This window comes from Mobula birostris, chromosome 9 (assembly GCF_030028105.1).
Source record: "Mobula birostris isolate sMobBir1 chromosome 9, sMobBir1.hap1, whole genome shotgun sequence".
In the NCBI taxonomy this organism is placed as follows: Eukaryota; Metazoa; Chordata; class Chondrichthyes; order Myliobatiformes; family Myliobatidae; genus Mobula; species Mobula birostris.
In genome coordinates this window covers 107689617-107714419 of record NC_092378.1, presented here as the reverse complement: position 1 = coordinate 107714419, position 24803 = coordinate 107689617, and the positions used below count along the sequence as shown (strand labels likewise).

The 24803-nt window shown below is 40.3% G+C and overlaps 2 protein-coding genes across 2 annotated transcripts; both read right to left on the bottom strand.

The window, feature by feature from the left end:
• Positions 1 to 10135: 10135 nt before the first annotated feature.
• LOC140203434 (hemoglobin subunit beta-like) lies at positions 10136 to 12239 on the bottom strand. Its single transcript, XM_072269494.1, has 3 exons — positions 12148 to 12239; positions 11671 to 11878; positions 10136 to 10326 (listed from the first exon to the last, which is right to left on the bottom strand). The coding sequence occupies exons 1-3, from the start codon at positions 12237 to 12239 to the stop codon at positions 10198 to 10200; spliced, it is 429 nt and encodes a 142-aa protein (XP_072125595.1). The 3' UTR covers positions 10136 to 10197.
• A 6580-nt stretch (positions 12240 to 18819) lies between these two features.
• Positions 18820 to 19774, bottom strand: LOC140203433 (hemoglobin subunit alpha-like). Its single transcript, XM_072269493.1, has 3 exons — positions 19680 to 19774; positions 19220 to 19427; positions 18820 to 18946 (listed from the first exon to the last, which is right to left on the bottom strand). Exons 1-3 carry the CDS (start codon positions 19772 to 19774, stop codon positions 18821 to 18823), a joined length of 429 nt encoding a protein of 142 aa, XP_072125594.1. The 3' UTR covers position 18820.
• Between the last annotated feature and the right edge of the window lie 5029 nt (positions 19775 to 24803).

The window sequence follows — 24803 nt, the reverse complement described above, 5'->3', positions numbered from 1 at the left end:
CTATATCTGCATGTTTTTTATGCATTGAGTTACTGCCACATGAGTGGCAGATTAGATATTTGCATTACAAGCAGGTCTACAGGTGTACCTAATAAAGTGGCCACTAAGTATATGACAGCTTTAAATATAACGAGATTCATTTTCTTACTGGCATTCACAATAGAACAAATAAATGCAATCGAATCATTGAAAAACCACACACAAAAAGACTGACAACCGGGGGCAAAAGAAGACAACTGAGCAAGTATGGTAAGTAAGTAAGTAAATAAGTAAGTAAGTAAGTAAATAAATAAATATATATATTGTTGAGAACTTGAGTTGTGGAGTCCTTGAAAGTGAGTACACAGGTTGTGGAATCAGTTCAGTGTTGAGGTGATTAAAGTTATCCACGTTGGTTCAGGAGTCTGATGGATCAAGGATAGGAACTGTTCATGAACTTGGTGATGTGTGACTTGAGGATCCTGTATATCCTTCCTGATAGTAACAGTGAGAAGCCATTGAGTGGGTTACTATCAATACAGAATGAGGTAGCTCAGTAAAGAATTCAATTGACCACGGTTGCTACAATGGATTGGTTACCTAACACAGTTATCACACCATCTGCCTAATGACAAGGTTTTCCCGACAAGTTTGTCCAGATCAATAATGAGAATAATAAAGGACATCAATTTCCACCTCAGGGCCAAAACACTGAGAGATGGCAATTCAAACTGATTCATCCACAAACATTTTGACTTAACACAGTTTATCAGTTTAATAACTTTTATTTTTAGACATTACTCTTAAAATGTTTTATGCATTATAAAGTTAGAACACAATCCTGATAAGCAAGTACTAAGCATTCCTTCAAAACTGATAGTTTGCAGTAGCCTGCATTAATTTTTCTGAGCAGATAACCAGTTTTCCTGAGCAAATAATTGTGATACAATAGTCTGCAGATGCTGGAATCTGGAAGAACAAAAAATCTGCTGGAGGAATTCAAGAGGACAAGCAGCATCTGTGGGGAGGGAACGATTAATGTTTCAGTTGAAAACCCTGCACCAGGATTACAATATTTTGGATACTCATTGCTTTATTTTCTAGTCATATTGAGCTCTTCGAATGACATCTCCTGCTGTGAGGATTCTCCAAGATTTGGCATTGAACTTGACCATCAACCAATAATAAACAATACCTTTTTTTTTGTCCTTCTAGAAAGCACTTTCTGAAGTAAATCAACTTGCTTGTCTGAATTGACTTCTGTCAGTGGCGCATTCATCAAACATTGCATGGGAGCATGCTATCAAGAGAGGGAGACTTCTTGACTACTCTTGGGATGATTGAGTTTGCCTGTGAAAGTTCCTTCAGGTCTTGTCCTACTCGCCACATGTGGCACACAGCCTCTCACCCAAGAAATAAATGTCAGAAACATTCAGCAAGTCAAGCAGCATCTGTGGAAAAAGAAACGCTGTTAACTTTTCATATCAAAAACCCATCATCAGAACTGGGAAAGACAGAAATGAGTGAGTCGAGGTGGTGGAAAAGATGGAAGAAGATGATGGCTGGAACAAAAGGGATTTCTCTGATGGGGTGGAATAGAACATAGGACAAGGAACATCATATAAAGCAGCACAGTAAAGGCCCCTTGGCCCATGATGTTGTGTTGATCCTTTAACCGACTCTAAGATCAATCTAACCTTTCCCTCCCACACAACCCTCCATTCTTCCTTCCTTCAAGTGCATATCTAACAGTTTCTGGCTCTTCCATTACCCTGGCAATGGGGTTCAAGCACCCAACACTCTGTGTAAAAACACTTGCCTCTGACCTCCCCCTAGACAGTGGGGTTCAAACATCCATCACTCTCTATGTAAAAACACATGCTTCTGACATCCTTCTCAACACCTTAAGACTATGCTCCCTTATAAAAGAGACATTTTATGCTTGAGGAAAAAGTCTCTGACTGTACACTCAATCATCTTTTTGTACATCTTTATCAAGTCACCTCTCATCCTCTTTCTTTCCAAAAAGAAAAGCCAAAGCTCACACAGCCTATGCTCATAAGACATGCTCTCCAATCCAGGAATCAGAATCAGAATCAGGGTTAATATCACCAGCATATATCATGAAATTTGTTAACTTACTGGCAGCATTGCAATGCAATACATGATACTTTAGAGAAAAAAAGATAAGTAAATCAGTTACAGTAAGTATATATATGTATATTAAATAGTTAAATTAAAAATAATGCAGAAACAGACATCACATAAAAAAGTGAGGTAGTGTTCTTGGGTTCAATGTCCATTTAGAAATCGGATGGCAGAGGGGAAGAAGCTGTTCCTGAATCACTGAGTGTGTGCCTTCAGGCTTCTATAATTTTCCTGATAGTAACATGAAAAGCTAGCATGTCCTGGGTGACGGGTTCATGAATAATAGATGTTGCCTTTCTGAGGCTCTGTTTCTTGATGGTGTGTTGGATATTACAGAGACTAGTACCCAAGATATACTGTAGCTAATTTAGTTGACAACTTTCTGTAGCGTGCTACTATCCTGTGCAATAGCCATTGCATACCAGATAGTGATGCAGCCTGTCAGAATGCTCTTCCACATCTCTTGTCAACAATGGTTCCTTAGCCCTACTATCCATTCTCTGCCTCAATGGGACAAACTTATACAGAATCCCATGTAAGTGCTGCCTAAGCAACTTCCACATTTCCATTGTGTATTCCCCTGTGTACATCCATTCCCAATTTATGCTCCCAAGTTCTTCCCTAATAGCATCATAATTTTCACCTCCACTATTAAATGCTCCCCTCTAAGCTCTGCTCCCATTCATGTCAAAGGCTATGGTAAAGGCCAGGGAGATGTGGATACTGTCTCCAATATGCTCACCTACCAAGGGATCTGTCTCCTCTCCTGGTGTAATACCTAATACCAGCTCCATTATGGCCACTTCTCTAGTTGGCCTGTTCACATACTGTGGCAGGAATCCCTCCTGGACACACTTGACAAATTCTGCCCCATCTAATACTTTTGCTCAAAGGAGGCATCAATGAGTATTAGGGAGAAGTAAGTAATGAGTTGAACCATATCATTTTTGCATTTTCTAAAATCTTCCAGCTGATCTGACCTTTGTGTTTCTGTTTCGTGGTGTTCCAGGCGATCTTTCTTTTCTGCAGCTTTGATACTATCCCTGATTAGCAATACCTTTCCTCCCTCCCTGTCTTTTGAAACATCTAAACCTTCTGCAAACATTCCTGCTGTTGTGTCTGTCGTGGCCAAAACATTGTAGTTCCATGTACTGACCCATGCTCTAAGTTGATCATGCTTGTTCCTGATAGTCTCTTTATAATGGACACTTCTCAACCCATCCAAGTGACTATGATTCTGCCCTTTCCACATCTGTCCTTCCTCACAATCTCTATAGGCTGCATTTACCTTTACAACAATGGCATCATTCTCTGGTTCCCATCTGAATCAGAATCAGAAACAGGTTTAATATCATTGCCATACTGTATGTCGTGAAATTTGTTATTTTGTGACAGTAAGTTGCTGGCAAATAAATTAATGGCCACTATAAATGCGAAGATCAAAGTGACGTACTTAACCCTGTGAGGCTGCAGCCCTACTTGCTGCAAATCTCAGGCAAATCTTTGAATGTATTGTACCTGTTATGACTGTGATCAAAGTCACCAGACTAAAGCTGTTGATACAGAAGTCTTTATTCATAACAAAAAAAAAACATGCATTCTCCTGGACACACTCTTGGTAGACTCCCACACACCCATAAAGACATCACTCTTTCATACCCTTAAGATCTATGGTAACAGTAGCTGATACAATACAATCCCAATAGCTACGATGACATTGTTTACTTTTTGGGGGGTTGACAATGCTTCCTTTGAATTTTGTATCTATAGTGGGAGACAACTGAAAATGTTCAAACACCCCTGCTGGGATAAAACTAATTGACACAGATATTCTAAAAACCTCTGAAGACAGAGAGCCAGATGCCCAGAGTGCACAATAGCTCAGCAAGTAATTACACTTATAACTGTGAATATATTCGATATGTTAAATGACTTCATCAGCCTGGTCTGCAAGTTACATGGTACGAATGACTTAGGTTTGTTACCCGGTTTGATGCAAGTCAAATGATACAACCCTGTTGTCTTAATGTTTGACTGAGACATATGCAAATATCATATGGCCACCATTTTGCAAACTACACATCTCTTACAGGCAATATTGTTTATTTGCAAAGGTGTGCTTTTAGCTTCAATTTACTGCTTACACTTTACAATTTGCATTAAGAACCGAAGACTGGTTCTCGCCTAAATTAACTTCTGAAATATTCACATAACTCCAGAATACTTTGTGACATATCTCAAACATGAAGCAAGTAAAACAGCCATTATTGATCACCAGTCTGCTTCTGATGATGATGCCCATTCTGTTTCACTTATTTTTCTATGCAAATGAGAGGGAAATGTGCTTGTGAGCATATTCGCTGGCTGATATGTTAACAACTGAGTGGGTATATAGAATAAGCTGTGAAACATGGGTTCAGAATGATAGGTAGAGATTACAGGCAAGGTGTAATGAGAGATGCATAACATAGAGCAGAGTGTAAGGGGAGTGGCGAAGCAGTTGGAAAATGACTGAAAATATTTCCTTTGACTTGCTCCTGTGCCTTTGGTAATTCATTCTTCGTATTGATTTTTAAGTTAAGACTTATCCCACCAGTGCTTCACAATGAACTGTCTAATGTCCTGGGTCCTTATTCTTTTTGGACCTCCCTCCTCCTCTCCACACTATTCATTATTATCTCCAGACTGGCCCCTGTTGTTATAAACCATAGATCCCACCAACATTCCTAAAAGTTTGAAATGACTGCTGATAGTGATTAGAGGCCATGACAACTACCCCTATAAGATGAATCATCATGAATTTAACCTGAACCTCTGATGCCCAACCAGTTGTACTGCACCCTGTGAATGTACTTCAATGCAACACACAGCACAGACATTGACTAGACACTTCCATCACAATAATGAGGAGGGTCACAAATCTATGACACATGCTAGAATCTGCAGCAAAGAATCAAATTGGAGGTGGAACTGCATCAAGCAGCATTTGAAGAGGGAAATGGACAGTCAACGTTTCTATCAAGACCCTTATAAACAAGGTTTTTGGCCAAGTGTCTTGGATTTGGAAACGTTTGGTTTATGAGTGGCAGGGTGTCTGCTCCATCAATGGGGTAAGATAAAGTCAGATGTATGAGTATTACAGTGGAGTAAAGGGAACTACAGAGGCATGTGAGAGGAGCTGGTCAAAGTAGACTGAAAGGGGATAATAGCAGAATAGCAATGACTGTGGGAAATTCAGAAGGCACGGGACAGACACACCTCAAAGATGAAGAGTGTTCTAAAGGGAGGATGAAGAACCGTGGCCAACAAAGGAAGTCAAAGTCAGAATAAAAGGAATAGAGAGAGAGCATATAATTAAGAAAAAAATTATGGGAAATCAGAGAATTGGAAAGCTTTTAAAAGCTAACAGAAGGCAATGAAAAAGCCATAGAGAAAAGATAAAATCTGAAGGTAAGCGGGCCAATAATTTAAAAGAGGATACCAAAAGTTTTTTCAGATATATAAAAAGTAAAAGAGAAGCAAGAATAGATATTGGACTGCTGGAAAATGATGATGGAGAGGTAGTTATTGGGGCTAATAAATGGCAGGAGAACTTAATAAGAGTTTCACGTCAGTCTTAATCATGGGAAGACATCAGGCAGAAATTTGAAATCAATAGAAAAAAGATTAGCCTTATTTGTCACATGTACATCGAAACATACAGTGAAATGTGCCATTCGCAAGAAATCAAATCAGCGAGGATTATCCTGGTCAGCTGAGAAGTGTTGCCACACTTCTAGCACCATTATCGCATGCTCACCATTGAGTAACTCCTAAAACTTGGGTTTTGAACGTGAGAGGTAACCAGAAGACCTGGAGAAAATGCACACAGTGATGGGGAGAAAAAACAATCTTCTTTCAGGCAGTGCTGGGCAATCAGACTCTTATCTTACAGCTGGTGGTGTGAAGCAATTGCATTAATGTCTGAGCTACCATGCTGACATATACTAAAGTATATTAAAAATGGTCTTAAAACCAAAGCACTTCTTTGCACATATGAAGCACTGGCTTAATCACATGGAACTCTGAAATCAGGATCTTGTGATCTGTGACAATGTGAGGTGATATCTATTAATGTAGATATCAGTGGTTTCGGCAGAAGAGAACACCTTCTCAATGATACAGCTTGTGAGATGGAAAGAAACACTCAGACCATTTCACATTTCAATTCAAGGTATATTCCCCCACCTGCTCCTTCACCCATCCACCTGCACAGGTCTGGGAGAATGGAGCCCTCTGACACGGACTCTCCGCAAGAAGAATCTGTGTTGCCGTTCTCTGCTTGTGTCTTTTTGTTGAATCGTCAGTCTAATAGGTTTTACCGAGACTCTTAAATCTTTCCCTTCAATGATTTTGAGAGAGTTTGAAGAAGTGACTCTTTGCAGATGGTGGGAAGCGCTGAGCCAATGGGCTAATCAACTTTGACTAAAGTGACTTTGTCTTGTCGGAGATATTACCCCTGAGTCACATGTCTTCTTCTCTGCTGGGGATAAAATGCTGCTCATCTCCAAACCTTCCTTGACCACTGGGAAGAGGTGAGATTTCTCCCAGGTGTCCTCCACTAATCCTCACTCTTCTCCTGTAAACAGGGCATGAGTGGATTCAATGGATGCTGTGCTACTCAGGCAAATCTATCAGCAGTGGAATTGCCAGGCATTCATGGAAAATGCTGGTCATTCTGTTTGTAATTGTGTGATGAGGAATGGGTGAAACTATGATGGAATGTCAAACTGAATGAGAAGTGGACTGTGTGCCAGTGATGGCTTGGAAATGAGAGAGAGTGCAGGGGGGACTGATCATGAAAGGATGAATGTGTAATCAGATCACAGACACTGTTCAAACTGATGTGAAGTCTTTAGGTCACATTTGGAATTCTGGTCACTGCACTGGAAGCTATTGAAGCTTTGAAGAGGATGCAGAAGAGGTTCACCACGCTGTTGGCAGGAAGTGGATAAATGGAGAAGTTGGAAGAACTTGTTGGAGCCTGAGTGTGACCAGAGAAGTAGATAAAACTGAAGATTCACAGATAGAGTGGATAGAGAAAGTGCAAAGCCCAGGATAGAAATGTCAAATACTAGGGAGCCTAGCTTTAACATGAGAAAGTGATAGCTTTAAGCAGATTTGCAAGGTAGGGTGTTTTTATAGTGAATGGTAGATGTCTAGTGTGTGCTAACAGGGGTGGTAGTGGAAGACGATGTAGTAACAAAGTTGTAGAGGCATTTAGACAGGTATTTGAACAGAGAGGGAATGAGGAGAAATTATGTATAATGAGATAGATTTAGTATAAATCAGCATCATAGTGAGAATCGTCATTGTGGACCAAAGGTCCTGCTCTCGTGCTGTAGAGGGTACATAAGAGAGAGTGATGGGTGCCTTGTGTGAGTTGTCAGGGGAAGCAGCAGAAGCAGATACCACAGCAAAGTCAAAAGGGCATTTAGACAGGTATTTGAACAGGCAGCGAATGGGAAGATATAAAGCATGTTCAGGGAGGTGGGATAAGTTTAAATCGACATTGTGGACCAGTTATTTAAGAAAAGTGTGGATGTTACCCCAGTCATCAAACCTCTTTTAAAGGTGGCTCGCTGATAAATAATTCATTGCTTCTTCTGGGCAATCATTTACAATGAATCCAAACTATATGGTACAAAAATGGACAAATATTGGATGGCGGTGGAAGAATCAGGGAAGTGTAAATGGACTTGTGTGGGAGGATGGGTACAGAAAATTTAATAGTTTTGTAATTGTTCTGAATGGCCTAATACCTTGTTATGAAATGTGAGAAATATGTGAGAAATTAGCTGCTGCTTTTCCCCAAATTACCGCAGTTGTTATTTCTAAACTACTTCAGCAGATGAAAAATGCTTTGACCTGTCCTGGGACAGTGAAAGATCTTAACATAGAAACATAGAAAATAGGTGCAGGAGTAGGCCATTTGGCCCTTCGAGCCTGCACCGCCATTTATTATGATCATGGCTGATCATCCAACTCAGAACCCCGCCCCAGCCTTCCCTCCATACCCCCTGACCCCTGTAGCCACAGGGGCCATATCTAACTCCCTCTTAAATATAGCCAATGAACTGGCCTCAACTGTTTCCTGTGGCAGAGAATTCCACAGATTCACCACTCTCTGTGTGAAGAAGTTTTTCCTAATCTTGGTCCTAAAAGGCTTCCCCTTTATCCTCAAACTGTGACCCCTCATTCTGGACTTCCCCAACATCGGGAACAATCTTCCTGCATCTAGCCTGTCCAATCCCTTTAGGATCTTAAACGTTTCAATCAGATCCCCCCTCAATCTTCTAAATTCCAACGAGTACAAGCCCAGTTCATCCAGTCTTTCTTCATATGAAAGTCCTGCCATCCCAGGAATCAATCTGGTGAACATTCTTTGTACTCCTTCTATGGCAAGGATGTCTTTCCTCAGATTAGGGGACCAAAACTGCACACAATACTCCAGGTGTGGTCTCACCAAGGCCTTGTACAACTTCAGTAGTACCTCCCTGCTCCTGTACTCGAATCCTCTCGCTATAAATGCCAGCATACCATTCGCCTTTTTCACCGCCTGCTGTACCTGCATGCCCACTTTCAATGACTGGTGTATAATGACACCCAGGTCTCGTTTCACCTCCCCTTTTCCTAATCGGCCACCATTCAGATAATAATCTGTTTTCCTATTTTTGCCACCAAAGTGGATAACTTCACATTTATCCACATTAAATTGCATCTGCCATGAATTTGCCCACTCACCCAACCTATCCAAGTCACCCTGCATCCTCTTAGCATCCTCCTCACAGCTAACACTGCCACCCAGCTTCGTGTCATCCGCAAACTTGGAGATGCTGCATTTAATTCCCTCATCCAAGTCATTAATATATATTGTAAACAACTGGGGTCCCAGCACTGAGCCTTGCGGTACCCCACTAGTCACCGCCTGCCATTCTGAAAAGGTCCCGTTTATTCCCACTCTTTGCTTCCTGTCTGCTAACCAATTCTCCACCCACACCAATACCTTACCCCCAATACCGTGTGCTTTAAGTTTGCACACTAATCTCCTGTGTGGGACCTTGTCAAAAGCCTTCTGAAAATCCAAATATACCACATCCACTGGTTCTCCCCTATCCACTCTGCTAGTTACATCCTCAAAAAATTCTATGAGATTCGTCAGACATGATTTTCCTTTCACAAATCCATGCTGAACTTATCCGATCATTTCACCGCTTTCCAAATGTGCTTTTATCACATCCTTGATAACTGACTCCAGCAGTTTCCCCACCACCGACGTTAGGCTAACCGGTCAATAATTCCCCGGTTTCTCTCTCCCTCCTTTTTTAAAAAGTGGAGTTACATTAGCCACCCTCCAATCCTCAGGAACTAGTCCAGAATCTAGCGAGTTTTGAAAAGTTATCACTAATGCATCCACTATTTCTTGGGCTACTTCCTTAAGCACCCTGGGATGCAGACCATCTGGCCCTGGGGATTTATCTGCCTTCAATCCCTTCAATTTACCTAACACCACTTCCCTACTAACATGTATTTCGCTCAGTTCCTCCATCTCACTGGACCCTCTGTCCCCTACTATTTCTGGAAGATTATTTATGTCCTCCTTAGTGAAGACAGAACCAAAGTAATTATTCAATTGGTCTGCCATGTCCTTGCTCCCCATAATCAATTCACCTGTTTCTGTCTGCAGGGGACCTACATACAGCACAATGTCTGTTTTTAACACCAAATCATTGTTCATCTCAACATTTACCAAATCACAGATCTTTTAAATTTCATTCTCCAGAAATGAATAATTTACCCCTAATTATGAGAGAAATATTATTTCTTTATTGAAGCAAAAGGAATGCTTACAGACATTTTCCAAGTGTTGAAGAAAATGACCATACAAAGAGGAGTATTGTGCCACCTTTACATTAGCATGACTTGAACCTGATGCTACACAGGTCCTTTAAGCAAAACACACATTGTAGATGCTGATAATACATGTTTTCATTGCATTTCTGAAGGTGGTGGAGGATGCAGGTTCTAGATTTAATGGTAGTTGCTGGAGAGAGCTTCTGTCACCAGTTTAAAGAACTTGTAGGCAGCTTCATGTTCCTCTGGTCCGAATCTGTTTTTATCATGAAGAGCGAGTTCAACAATGAAGGCCTGGCTGAGAAGCTGTGAAGAAAAACGATAATTATGCAACATTGAAACAAAGCTGGAAAGCAAAACTGAAACCACTAATGACTTCATACAGGACAGCCCAGAAGGAGACCATTGTGTCCTCTGGGTCAGTGTTAATTCCCAGTGGTGCAAATACGTTAGGCCCCACCTTTTTCCCTGTACCCGACAACATATCCCAGTCTCTTGTGCCCATCAAAGCCCTTCTGACTCTTTTTACAAAACAATAGCTAACAATAGAAGGAGGAAGGGAAGATGGCAGCACGGCGCAGCTCGCAGCGGCCACTCCGGTAGTGATGTCTGTTATTTGTCAAGTAGGGTGCCATGCACAATCCTGATTTGATGCAAACGGACGTGAGAGCACAGAGGAACATCTGGTGAAACTTCTGAAATGCCTGCTTCACTGCCGCTGCTACTGTGTGATCCAGAATCTCCGGAGGGGAAGGCCCCGAGTCCTCCGCTTTGCTTGTTGCTCGGCGGCTGGGACAGGGTCGAAGCGCTTGGCAGAGGATGCTGCTCAGAAGGCTGTGTCAGAAGGCTGGTCGGAGGCTCAAAGTTTTCGGACGGACTCGGAGTCCACTACGGTCGGATGCTTCCAATGGTGCTGCATCGGCAAGTTTGCGGCGCTTGGAGGTTCATGGCAGGGAGAGTTTCTCTCTTCTACTGTCTGCGTGAGATGATGAGGCTATCGGGACTTTGAGACTTTTTTTTTACCGTGCCCACGGTCTGCTCTTTATCAAATTATGGTATTGCTTTGCACTTTTGTAACTATATGTTATAATTATGTGGCTTTGTCAGTTTTAGTCTTGGTTTGTCCTGTGTTTCTTGTGATATCATTCTGGAGGAACATTGTATCATTTTTTAATGCATGCATTTCTAAACGAGGACTGAGTGTCCTCATAATCTAATCTAATTAATTTAAAGCACAGCAAACTGGAGAAAACTCACTGCAGACAACACCCGATGTGAGGATTATATCTGTCTCTGGAGCAGGGAAGTAGAAAAAAATCTGCATCTGTCAGATATTAAATAAAAGGAACTTGAAATCAACTTGTGTCCCTGTGCAATTCTGTCTAATCTAGTGCATGAATCGTTGAGAGAGCATCCAGTGTAAATAGCTTTCATTAAAGTTATTAAACTTTTTAACCTATCCTGCTATCCGGATCTAATTCATGAGGAAAACTAAAGGGCAAGCTTTTCCACAGCAACCAGGTCTCCTCCTTTTTCTTGCAGTTAAGTCCATGTTGCTGGTTGCCATGTTTATTATGACTCTGTAATTAGGAAATATTTCTAGCACCCCTTTAGTGAAAGTCAGCACATCATAAAAAGATTAATTTGTACCTTGAAGTTTTGAGTGTCCACTCCAATTGTTTGATGTTTACTGCTGAGTTCATAGAAATTGGTTTCAATACTGTTCAAATCTTTAATTGCAGAGTTTAAAGCCTTTAGCACTTTGTCTGCATGAGCCTGAACTCCACGGTCACAGGCTGCAAAATGGCCATTGAAATTTTCAAACAGCCTGGTTGTCCAAGGATAGACTGCGAATACCCTAGAAAGAAAAAAAGACCAAGTGTCCAGTTTATTTTGTGATCCCCTTAAACTTAAGTATTTCTCAAATCTCATCATTGAGGAAATTTTTCTCAAGCATAGTTGACTTCAAGCGGGTTTGACTAGAACCTCAGCACAGTGTTGAATACTAGTTCCCTCACCCTATAACACCCTAGACAGCATAGAAAAATTAAAAATTTGCACTGGAACCATTGTTGAAAATACAGGGCGTGACATAAATGTAAAACAAAAAATACATTTTCGTCATACCTTGCCAAGGCTTGGGCAGTTATCGTTTTCTTATCCAAATGGTCCCATTTGTTCGTGATGTATTGTTTCTGAGCTTCTGTTAATTTCACCATTTTGGTTGTTAAGCTCTCACTGTCACTGCTTACACAAGAAAGCTGTGTTGATCTGGAGTTTTGACTCAACTTTTATAGGGCTCATCTCAGACTTACACGCAGCTGTAATAGGCTGACTACTTGGTGGGCTGGACGCACTTTCCAAAGTTGGGCAGCAAACCTTCTGTGTTTGAGTGTTAAGATAAACACTTGCAGAACAATCACTTGTTTGAACTTTACTCTGCCTATCCAATGCACAGAATCATTCTCCAATTTCTTGAACATTAATTTAATACATTCATAATCAAACTGTTGAACTCTCTCCTTGTTAATTGAAGACAACTCTTACACTTCACTTTGCCGATTATTGCTGGAGTGTTGTATTTAATTCTGGTCACTCATCATTGGAAGGATGTGAGGACCATGGAGAGGGTTCAGAACAGGTTTACCAGTGTGCTGGCTGGATTGGAAAGAATGTGCTATAAAGGCAGTGGACAGAGTTGTTTTCACTAGAGTGAGAGAGGGGTGACCTGACAGAAATTTATAAAATTATGAGATGCATCGATAGAGGAGACAGCCAAAGACTTTTTGCCCAGGGATGAAATGCCCACTACTGGAGGGCTGCATTTATGGTAAGAGGGGGAAGTTCAAATGAAATATATGGGATAAGTTTTTTTTAACAGAGTAGTGGGTGTGGTTGCTGTGTTACTATGGGTGGTAGTGGAGGTAGGTATGATAGAGGTGTTGAAGAGGTTTCCAGAAAGACACATAAAATGTACAGAGAACGAGAGATATGGATCATGTGCAGGCATCGCTATTTGAGATATGAGATATCGCTATTTAGTGTGGCTGAAGGGATTTTTCTGGTCTTATACTGTTCTATGTTCTAAAGCCTTGGTGAAATAACAGCTATGTTATTGCACACAGTTTTGATCTTTGTGTGTGTGTGCAAAGTTTCAAAGGACTGGTCAGGATATCAGATGTCGGTAAAATCATACGTCAATAGTAAACCAATATGCTAATTTACCAATTTACTTTGGAGAATGTTGGAAATACTCAGGAAGTCAGGTCACATCTGTGAAATTTCTTCTTTCTCACCCACAGGTAAAAACTGATATGTTGAGTAATTCCAGCGTTCTGTTTGTGACAATTCCAACATTTGCAAGTGTTTTTGATTGTCAGATGTGAGGGTGCTCACCACTGATAGTACAATGTTCAAATACATTTTCTACTCAGTAAATGAAGTAGCCCATGCCTTGATACAAGCCCTACACTTCATTCTGCCATAAGTAGCCGGTAACATTCACATCACCAAAGTACCAGATACAAAGGATCTCCAACAAGATGTCATGTAGGCTTTTGTCCTTGTATTCAAAATCATTAGTAATACAAAGACTCTGACGGTTAACATCCTGGGAGTCTCAGCTGACCAAGTACTGAACTGGATCAGGAGCAGATCTACTTTAGATATATGAGCTGGTCAGACTCTCGCTATGCAATGACAAGGCACTCATCTATACCACAGTAGAAACTACCCAACTTCCAATAGTACTATTCTGCAATCTAATGGAATACTCCCAATTGCCTGAATAAGGGCATCCCCATCAGCACTTAAGAAACTCGACATCATCCACTTTGCACATCAGGTCGCTTGAATGTTCCCCTGTCAGTTGTCCATGCACCCTGTCCTCTCCTACCACCACAGCCAGAGTTGCACAAAGAAGTCCACACTCACTACTGCACCTGCTCCGCTTCTGTTTTGTCCCTTTAAAAGCCAAAACACAAGGAACTTGTTGCTAAATTAGTAAGTCAGTTTATTGTTGTCAGAAGTACTGAGATAGAGTGGAAGAATGTGTCTTGCATGCCATCCATTTCATTACAACAGTGCATTGAGGTGGGACATGGTAAAACAATAACAGAATGCAGAATAAAGCGTTCCTTTTACCAAGAAAGTGCAATGCAAACAGACAATAAGGTGCAAGGCCACAGTGAGATAGATTTTGATGTCAAGGGATCATCCTACTACGTTACCTTCCATGTGCATATAACAACAGAACAAAGCTGTTCTGAGCCTAGTAGTATGGGATGGTGGAGGAGAGAGAATGTCTGTATTTTCTGCTGATTATGGGGACAGCAGTTGCCATACCAACCTGTGATGTATCTGGATAGGATGCATTCTATGATGCATTGATAAAAACTATTGATGGTCAGATGGACGTGCCAAATTTCTTTAGCCTCCAGAATAAACTGAGGTTTCTTGGTCTTGATGTTGACATGGTTGAACTAAGCAGCTGTTGGTGATATTCACTCCTGGGAACTTGAAGCTCTCAATCTACTTGATCTCAACACTGTTGATGTAATCAGGTGTGTGTGCACCACCCACCCTCGTGAAGTCAAAGACCAACTCTTTTGTTTCACTGACATTGAGGGAAAGATTGTTGTCGTGACAGCATGTTACTAGACTTTTACTTTACTCAGCTTTTTGTTATTTGAGATTCGGCTCACTGTGCTGGTATCATCTGTAAACTTGTAGATGGAGTTCGAGCAGAACCTGACCACACAGTTGTGAGTGTACAGAGAGTAGAGTAGGCTACTACTGATGAAGCCTTGTGAGGCACCAGTGTTCAGGATAATGAAGATGGAGCTAATGCTACCTACCCTTACTGAGTGTGCTCTGTTGGTTAGGAAGTCAGGTTGTGTGCTGAAGACAGGGTAGCCCTGTGACATTGATGGATCTCTGTTCATGTGCTCATTCTGAAGCTGAAACAGCATGCTACAACTCTAGAGAGTCACCAGCACGATTTACAGTGGGACACAATAGATATTGCGCCTATGACTACTTGATTTAAATAGCACTAGAGAGACATAGATTACTAGCTTTGTCCATGAAAATGCAGGAAAGGAATTTCTAGGATATTTTTCATAATAAATGTGAAACTTGGGCAAAGAGGCTAAATGTTGGTGAGGTACGATGAGGTGGGATTTTTATCTGTCCCTCCGTAGTCTTAGTGGTTTAGAGATTGCAGTCAGGATAGCGATCTATCCGTTCAGGGAAACTCCAGGGTTCCTGGTGATTATACCTGTGGGAGGTGCGTTCAGTTGCAGCTCCTGACTGACTGCATAGAGAGACTATGGTTGCAGATGAATCAGAACTATAGGGTTCTGCAGAGGGAATTGAGAGAGATGGTTAGAAGGTTAAAAAGTAGAAGCATCTAGGGTTATAATCTCTGGGTAACTCCATGTGCTGTGTCCTAGTGAATGTGGGAATAGAAGGATAGGGTTGATGAATGTGTGGCTGATGAACTGGTGCAGGTCTGAGATATGTCTTGGAGCACTGGGATATTGTCTAAGGCAGAGGTCACCTGTACAAGAGGGACATGTTGCAATAATTATTGCGAGAGCTACTTGGATGTGTTTGAACAAGTTGAGCAGGATATGGGTCCAAAAGTGGTCATGCAGTGAGAAAACTGAAGTAAATATAGAGGTTAAAGTGAACAAATGCAGGCAGCAAGCCAGGACAAGGAGCTAGGTAGGTCTTATCACCTAAACTGCAAGAAGCCTGGTAGGCAGATGATCTCAGGGCATGGTATTGCATGTGGGATTGTGATATTGTATCCATACCAGAAACAAGAGACAGTGAGTGGATATCATATGCTTGGATTTTCAGAAAGTCTGTAACAAGGTCTGGCACACAAAGGTGCGAAACTAGATAAGAGATAAAGTACTAATATAGATAGAAAAGTGGTTGATTACCCAGAAGTCAGAGATTGGGGATAAGGAGGTGCTTTTCACAAAGGCTGCTGGTGACTTTTGGAATTTTAAAGGGAGTCAGTGTTGAATTTGTAGCTTTTCACTTTATGCAATAATAATCCAGATGAAGGAATTGATGATATTGTGGTTAAGTTTGATAGGTGAAGGAACAGGTAATATCACAGAGGCAGGAGGTCTGACCTGGACAGGTTTGAGAGTGGGAAAAGAAGGGGTTGATGGAATACAGAATAGGGATTATGGGGTTATACACATTGGAGGGAGGAACAAAGGACTATTTTCTAAAAGAGGAGAAATTTCAGAAATCAAAGGGGCAAAGCCACTGAAAGGCCTGGATAGAATGGATGTGGAGAGGATGTTTGTATTAGTCGGAGACACTAGGATCCAAGGACAAGCCCCTTTAAATTAGCTGAAGAGGAATTTCTTCAGCCAGAGGGTGTTAGAGATGTGAACCTGTTGCTAACAGGGGCATAGGAGGCCAAGTCATGGGGTGTATTTAAGGCAGAACCTAATAGATTCTAACTCTGCCATGGAATGTCTCAAGCCCAGCTGCAAAACAGCAGGTTCGGGCATAGGGGTATTAAACCCATCCCATAAAAACCCAGAGCTGCAGAGACACCAGCAGAAGCTCCAATGATCTCATCCCTTGGAGGCAAAGATACATCTAGAAAGTGGGCTACACCTGAGGACAATTTGAAAGACAGATCCAGGACACAGGACTCTGATGAGTTACTAATGGTGACCCGTGCCTCAGTAAGGGTGATGGGCTTAAGCTGATAGGTGCTTGATTGGTAAAGAGTTTGCTGGTTATGGGGAGAAGTGGAAGATGGAGTTCAAAAGATAGCCATCACTGAATGGTGGAGCATACTTAAAGGGTTGAATAGAGTAATTGCTCCTATATCAATCTTGTGGCTGAGGGATGGGCAGGATTTGCAGCTCAATGTTGCAAGGTACCAACGCTGACCAAGGTTGAATTAAGAAAGAAGGATGTGTTGCTCTGATTAGAGAAGGAAAATTTGTATCTCAGAGTGGACTTTCAAGAAATATATTGCAAGAAGTTTTGGAGTTATGTAAACCAATTGAATGCTGCAACTTTGGTATTCCAGATGGGAAAATACAAATTCCTCTACCCATAATGATACTGAAAGAGATAATAATGGTGATTTTGTCTCCTATTTATACTTGGATGTTGAATTTTTATAATTATGTGATTGCATACTTAGAGGTGCATTAGTAACTATTTTGGAAAACAAAATGCTTTTTCAGGATTAAGTTTTATGGAGAGCTAGAACTACTTTTCACATTTTCTCTGGAGTGTAGGCAGTTGAGGGGTGACTTGACAGAGGTGTATAAATCAAGAGGGGAATCAATGGGTGGTCATAGTGTTTATCTGAGTGTAAGAGAGTCTATACTCAGGCACCCGAGGAGAAACTTTTTCACACAGAGTAGGAGGCATATGAAATGAGCTGGGAGAGCAGGCTGTAGAGATATGTATAATTACACTGTGGAGGAGACATTTAAACAGTTCCACTGTTAGAGATGGTTTAGATGGATATAGACAATAGACAATAGACAACAGGTGCAGGAGGAGGCTATTTGGCCCTTCGAGCCAGCACCGCCATTCACTGTGATCATGGCTGATCATCCACAATCCGTATCCAGTTCCTGCCTTATCCCCATAACCTTTGATTCCACTATCTTTAAGAGCTCTATCCATCTCTTTCTTGAAAGCATCCAGAGACTTGGCCTCCACAGCCTTCTGGGGCAGAGCATTCCATACATCCACCACTCTCTGGGTGAAAAAGTTTTTCCTCAACTCCGTTCTAAATGGCCTACCCCTTATTCTTAAACTGTGGCCTCTGGTTCTGGACTCACCCATCAGCGGGAATATACTTCCTGCCTCCAGCGTGTCCAATCCCTTAATAATCTTACATGTTTCAATAAGATCCCCTCTCAGCCTTCTAAATTCCAGAGTATACAAGCCCAGTCTCTCCAATCTTTCGACATATGACAGTCCCGCCATCCCGGGAATTAACCTTGTGAACCTACGCTGCACTCCCTCAATAGCAAGAGTGTCCTTCCTCAAATTTGGAGACCAGAACTGCACACAGTACTCCAGGTGTGGTCTCACCAGGGCCCTGTACAACTGCAGGAGGACCTCTTTGCTCTTATACTCAATTCCCCTTGTTATGAAGGCCAGCATGCCATTAGCTTTCTTCACTGCCTGCTGTACTTGCATGCTTGCTTTGATATGAGCCAAATGTGAGCAAACGTGAGTGACTAGGTCAGATAGACATTGGTAGGCATGGATGAGCTTGGCTAAAAGGACCGTTTCCTTGTTGCATAACCCTACAACTCTATCTATCTATATTTTAAGTGTAAAACCTGTTTTGAGTAATGAGTCATGGTGTGTTGTTGAAATATAAGAGCCATATGGAGAGATTTTGATCTCCTATTTCAGATGTTTTGCTTTTCAGAAATCACTGCTGTGAGCTTGATTCATTTACAATGGGTTGAAAAGTAACTGCCATGCAAACAGACATTTGTTGGTTCAGTGCTTTTATGTCCAAGTTCTTTCTCCTCTTCGTTGTTATCTAGTGATAGAGGTAAACAGACCCTGCAGTATTGTTTGTGTTCTTGCAAATGGACATCTCTGACAGATATATTTCTGAAATTGTGTATACTTAATAAATCAGCCACAGCAAATGATAAAGCATTGATAAAAATGAATGTTTATTTAGTTTAGTTTACCAATTATGCCAAAATTTAATCAATGACAAAATGTGGAATTAAATGGTGATCTTGCTGTTCACCGTAGTTTGTTAATTGTGTCTTTAACGGTACTTGGAGCTCAATTCATGTGCGAGCAACTCAAGGAATTTGTCGACAGCACAGTGGGTTGCAGGGGTGAACGCAGGCAAGTGAATGGCCAGGGTAACTGTGATACAATCAGCCAACAGCTGTAAAAGAGAAAAATTATAAAAATGAGCAGTGTTAATATTCACAACTCATGAATTTACCCATCAAATGAATGTTGGTTGTTTGTACTTCGACTGCTTTCCTGTGTATAGTGTAGCAGGAAAAAGTATTCCCACCTAAATTGAACCAGACTACACTTCTAGACCGCCAAAACTTCAACTACATAAAGTTGAAAGTTCAGGATTGCTGATCTAATTACAATAACATAGTTTGTGTCATGACAATGAGGAAGAATCTATAAAACTGTTACATACCTGAAAGTTATGTGGATCCACAAGAAGTTCTTCACCATGTCTCTTGGCAAGCTTTTCCAGGTGTTTACTCAGGTTGTCCACGTTAAGGGCTGCATCCGCCACAGCTTCCATGACAATGCGACCATGTTTTCTGACAGGCAGCTCAGAGGCTTTGTAGCCATTGAATTTTGGGAAGTATGTCTTAGCTTGAGGATGGATCTCAAACAACCTTCACAAACACAGAAAATGAAGGTGGAAATTATTTGCAGACTCAACCTACATTGCATTTCACTTAGGATTAAATTCTGTTATTCTTCAGACCAGCAATCACATTATTTTGGAAAAACTTCAATTCTATGCAGAGAATGTGTTTGTATACTTAATAGTGATCTCACTGTGCAAAGGAAATGCAAAGAAATGTTAATGATTACACATAATAGCTGAAAACACAATAGTTATACCATGAATCTAAGAAAATTACCTAGCTAAAGAATCTGCTCCCAAAGTTTCAGCATTTGCCTTTATGTGCTGGCCCAGTTCTTCTATAACCTGTTTGTTGGGGCCAGAGAGTACCATTGTTGCTGAGTTTTCACTTTTTCAGATCTCACAATAACCAGGAGATGCCTCTGGCTTGATGTGTCCATATTTATTGTAATTCACACTGAGCTACACCCTCTCCACCCCACTTTTCCCATTGGTTGTGGGTCCTGGTTCATGGACTACGTAATCTAATGATAAGAGACAATAGTCAATAGAGAGCCAGTCATCTGTTTCACATACAACTGTTAGCAAAGATATCCTGTTCCAGAAAAGCTAAACACCACCTTCACACATTTCATTTGAAGCTCTCTTGGAAAGGTTTAGTTTATTGTCACATAAGTTATTAACAAATGTAGATTAATGTTCATTTATATGTTTGTGTTTCCAAACTAACCCTAATAGAATAATTTAAATTTATTGTTATTTTGGGCTGAATCTCATGAAAGCTGGATTCAAGTGTTGATTAAAATTCCTTCAACTCATAAAAGTGCTTCTGACAAATGATTGAATTAATATAAAAGTGATTACATAATGGTTGACCTGGTGTCAAAGGATAGTTGTAAGAATAGTTTGTGACATACCAAATCTCATCAAACTCCAAACAAAGTATAATTGTGGTGTTCCCACTTCATCACTCTTTGTGACCTTCCCTTTTTTTCTTTACTTCTCTCAGTTCCCTCTTCGTCTATTCCCCATTCTGGTCTCTTCCCTCTAATCCTCACCTCCCTATCACCTCCCTCTGGTAACCTCCTTCTTCCCTTGCTCTCATGGTCCATTATCCTGTTTCATCTGATTCCTTCATCTCCCACCCACCTGACTTCACTAATCACCTTCCAGCTTGTCCTCTTTCCCCTCCCTCCACATTTTATTCTGGAATCTTCCCCCTTTTTTTCCAGTCCCAATGAAGGGTCTGGGCCCAAAATGTTGATTGTTCATTCATTTCCCTAGATGCTGCCTGACCTGCTGAGTTCCTCTAGCATTTTATGTGTGTTGCACTGGACTTGCAACATCTGCAGAATCTCTTGTGTTTATATATTATTTACCTGCCCATCTATATATCTATATATTGATTTACCTATTTTTGTATATATTTATAGATTAAATTATTTGTTCTTTTCATTCTTTGTTTTCTATTGCACATTGTTTGATTGTCAGTCTGTTTGTAGTTTTTCATTGATTATATTTTATTTCTTTGTTCTACTGTAAATGCCTGCAAGAAACCGAATCTCAATGTAGTACATGGTGACATGTATGTACCTTAATAATACATTTACTTTGAACTTTCCTTTCTCTGGAGCATCTTCTACCCAATGGAAAAGGGGAGAAAAGAGAATGTGTGGAATGTGTGGGATCTTTGATGGCTGCTTTACCAAGGCATTTTAGGTGTAGATAGAGTCCATGAGGGGAGATAGGTTTCTGTGATGTCCATAATCCTGTACAGATCTTTGCAGTCATATGCAGAGCAGTTGTCATACCAGACCATAATGCATCCAGATATGATGATTTCTATGATGAATTAACAAAATTTGATAAAGGGGAAGAGTAGTATTTTAGCTTCGTGAGAAATTAGTGGTGAGTTTTCTTGGCCATAGCAACTATGTGGTTGGTCTACAACAAGTTATTGTTTGGATCTGGACATCATGTAAGAAAAACAAGAAAAAGCTATGCAGCATTTACTTTATTAATCTGATGCATCAGTTTGGTTTGCCACTGGTCTGACCAAGATCAGTTTAAGTTGCTGAGCACTGAGATTGCAGCCTAGTCCTTCATGAAAACCAGCCTCCATTCTGTGGACTTCTAAACCCAACAAACAGAAGATACCAAAGCTTAAAGAATTGTTTGAAGAGAACCAAGGATAAATTCTGTTCCACTGTTATAATCATCTTGAACAGACTTCTAGTATGATAATGATGAACCCTCGATCTCAAAATCGACCTTGTTATGTATCTTACACCTTATTTGCATACCAGTAACACTCTATTGTGCATTCTTTTGTTGATTTTTCCTTTTAGAACATAGAACAGTACTATACAGTGACAGAACCTTTGTCACATTATGTCTGTACAAAATTAAACTAATCTCTTCTGCCTGCACATGACCCGTTCCCTGCAAAGGCATGTCATGTGTCCATCTAAAAACATGCGGGCGGGTTATTTGTAAATTGCTGGGTGGCAGATTTGATGAAAATGTGAGAAGAATAGGGTTAGTTGTAAAATTAAGTGAGATGGGAACTAGCATGGATTCAATGGGGTAACTGCTGTTTTTCTATGTCTTAAGGAAATGTGGAATACATTTAGCATTCTTTAAAGGATCACTATTTCCCGATGATGGCTATAAATGGGAAAGTTACAATAATATATCTTTAAAGAAACATAGCAAAATCTTGGGTGAAAATAGTTATTGAAAAGAAGTTTCAAATAAATGAATTCTTATGGAATTCTCAAAGGACCAGAAATGCAGATTCCAAAAGGGCAGGAGAAGACTCAAAAGTGAAGGGAAGTGGACATCAACCTGTGGATTTTATCATTATTTAACAATTAAGTCTTAAAGTGTACACACCTGCCCTGAGGAATGTAGTCAATTACATTTACTATGGATCAAGTTGGAAGGTGAATTTTGAAAGGATCACAAGTTATGAGTATTATACATGATGACACAGAGGGACAGAAATTATCAAGAATAAGTCACAACCAGATTTACAATTTTACATCAAAAGACTGGTTCTTTTTTTCGACTTTCAGAAGAAGACATGGGTGTCCTCTGGACTAATGATTTAAATATTTGAGAGTTCTCAATGTATAGTCCACCATATATAACATCTCCCCTTCTTACTGCCCTCTTATCTGAGCATAAAATCACACTGCTAAGACCAGCAGGTAAACTTGTGTCATGTGATTATTATGTTAGGAGGTTTATTTCATTCATGGAATCACAGTCATGCAAGACTGGAAGACGCAGTTTACAACACAGACCATGTAACATAGAACAGCACTGCACTGGACTGGCCTCTGGTCCATGATGCTGTGTTGAATTAATTAAGATAATGACTCTAGTTAAAATAATCCCTTCTGCCTTCACATTGTCCATATTCATCAATTATGCAGTTTGTCTCAAAGTAACTGTATAAAGGGAAAGCAAAATATTGCAGTTGCTGTTAGCCTGGAATAAAAACAAAAAGTGTTGGAGTTACTCAACAGGGTAGACAGGCAGCACATGAGCAGAGAAAATATATCAATGATCTTTCATTAAAACTGGAAAAGTGGGAAAACAAGCATGTTTCAAGTTTCAGACAGTGGAGAGACCAGAGGGAGAATCTGAGCTAGGGTAGAGATGATTTCTCTCCAGTATTCACAAGTGTTGAGTTTCCTGGAGGAATATAGGCAGGGAGGTGAATGAAGGAAATAGACAGACAAATAAAATGGTGGAACTCTGAGATGTAGGGAACTGCAGTTGTTGGAAAATAGAAATGAAAGAGAATTTGGCTCATACCGGATGAGTATGCAGCATTTATGGAGAGAGAAAATCTGAATGAATGTTATCATACATCAGTCTGAATGTTCCAACATAAACAAGAACGCATGGTGATCTGAATTTGTTGGATCATGGAGGTACAATTTATCTCTAGGGAAGATGAGGTGCTGTTCCTTGAGCTTATTTTGGGCTTTGTTGTAACAGTATAAGCAGCACCAGAATGAGAAATGGTAGTGGAAATGAGATGAACAATTAAAGTGAAAGGCAATTCAAAGGTCAAGGTCACCCATTAGGATTGAATAGTCTGCAATGGTGTCACCCAATCTGTATTTGGTTTCTCCAATGAAGAAAGGCCCACATTGTAAGCACTGAATGCAGCACACTGGATTGGAAGAAGTGCAAGTTCAAATTTCAATTACACAGGGTATAAAGACCTTGAAAATTTCCTTTTTTTGTAGCAGCTGTGTATGTTGTAATGTGAACAAAGTCACCAGAGAGACACAGAAGCGAGTGGACATAGAAGTGTTTTATTCAAGAAAAATGAGCAGCAGGCATCATATTGAGACACTCTTGGAGGAAGACCCGATATGGCATGACATTTTTATATGCTAAAGATCAAAGGTAACAGTAGGACAATTCTGTCATTGCAATTTATCTCCAATACATCCTTTCAATTGTATATAGTTTTCACACATCTCCTTCTCTGCACCCACATTCCAAACACCCAAAATGAATTTTCATCAGCATTGTCTGGTTTCCTAACAAGTCCACAGGAAAACTTCTGTTTAGGCTGCATTTTAAACATTCAATCTATCATCCACATTCATGTCTGAAGGTAGGTTGCTGGAGAAGATAACATTTGCTCTATATCCTAACTCCAGAATGCACTCTAACATTGTATAACAGGGAAAGGCAAACATCTGTTAATATACATTTACATTTACATGTAATATACGTAATTTACACATGTACAAATAAAACAACAAAATAAACAATACTAGTGCAAGATTGTGTGAATAAAGATTAGTTCATTATCCCAACACCTTCCCTTTCCTAATCTCAAATATATAATTACAGCAGTCCTTTCTGACTTTCTTTTCCAATGTATACTGTACAATAAGTAGATGGAACTCTATTTTGCATTCTGCTGCAGAAACGCAGAAATACAGAAATACATAATTACACACACCCACTCCTTTTGTATAATTCCTTTAACATTGAAGCAACATCTATTATTTCATTTCAAGAAGGATATAATTATAATATATGTAACTTCAACTGTTAAATTATTTTATCTTCATCAGAATTAAGGTCTTGAGAAAACTGGTTTAATGAACATATGAAAGGTGATTTAGATGCCTGATGTAATGAATGCTTACAGTTATTTAGGCTTCAGCTTGTTAAAACATTTGGAAAAACTTTTTTGGATCAAGTGAGGTTGAGAGATGGAGGGGTGTTGGTTATCTAAAGTCCTCAGCTTTTTGGTATGCCTGGATATCTGCAGGTTTGAAAAGTTTGGAGTAATGGATAATTACACTTATTTTTCTAAAAACAACCTTTTTTCCAGATAAAGAACTTGGCTTAAGATCACAGG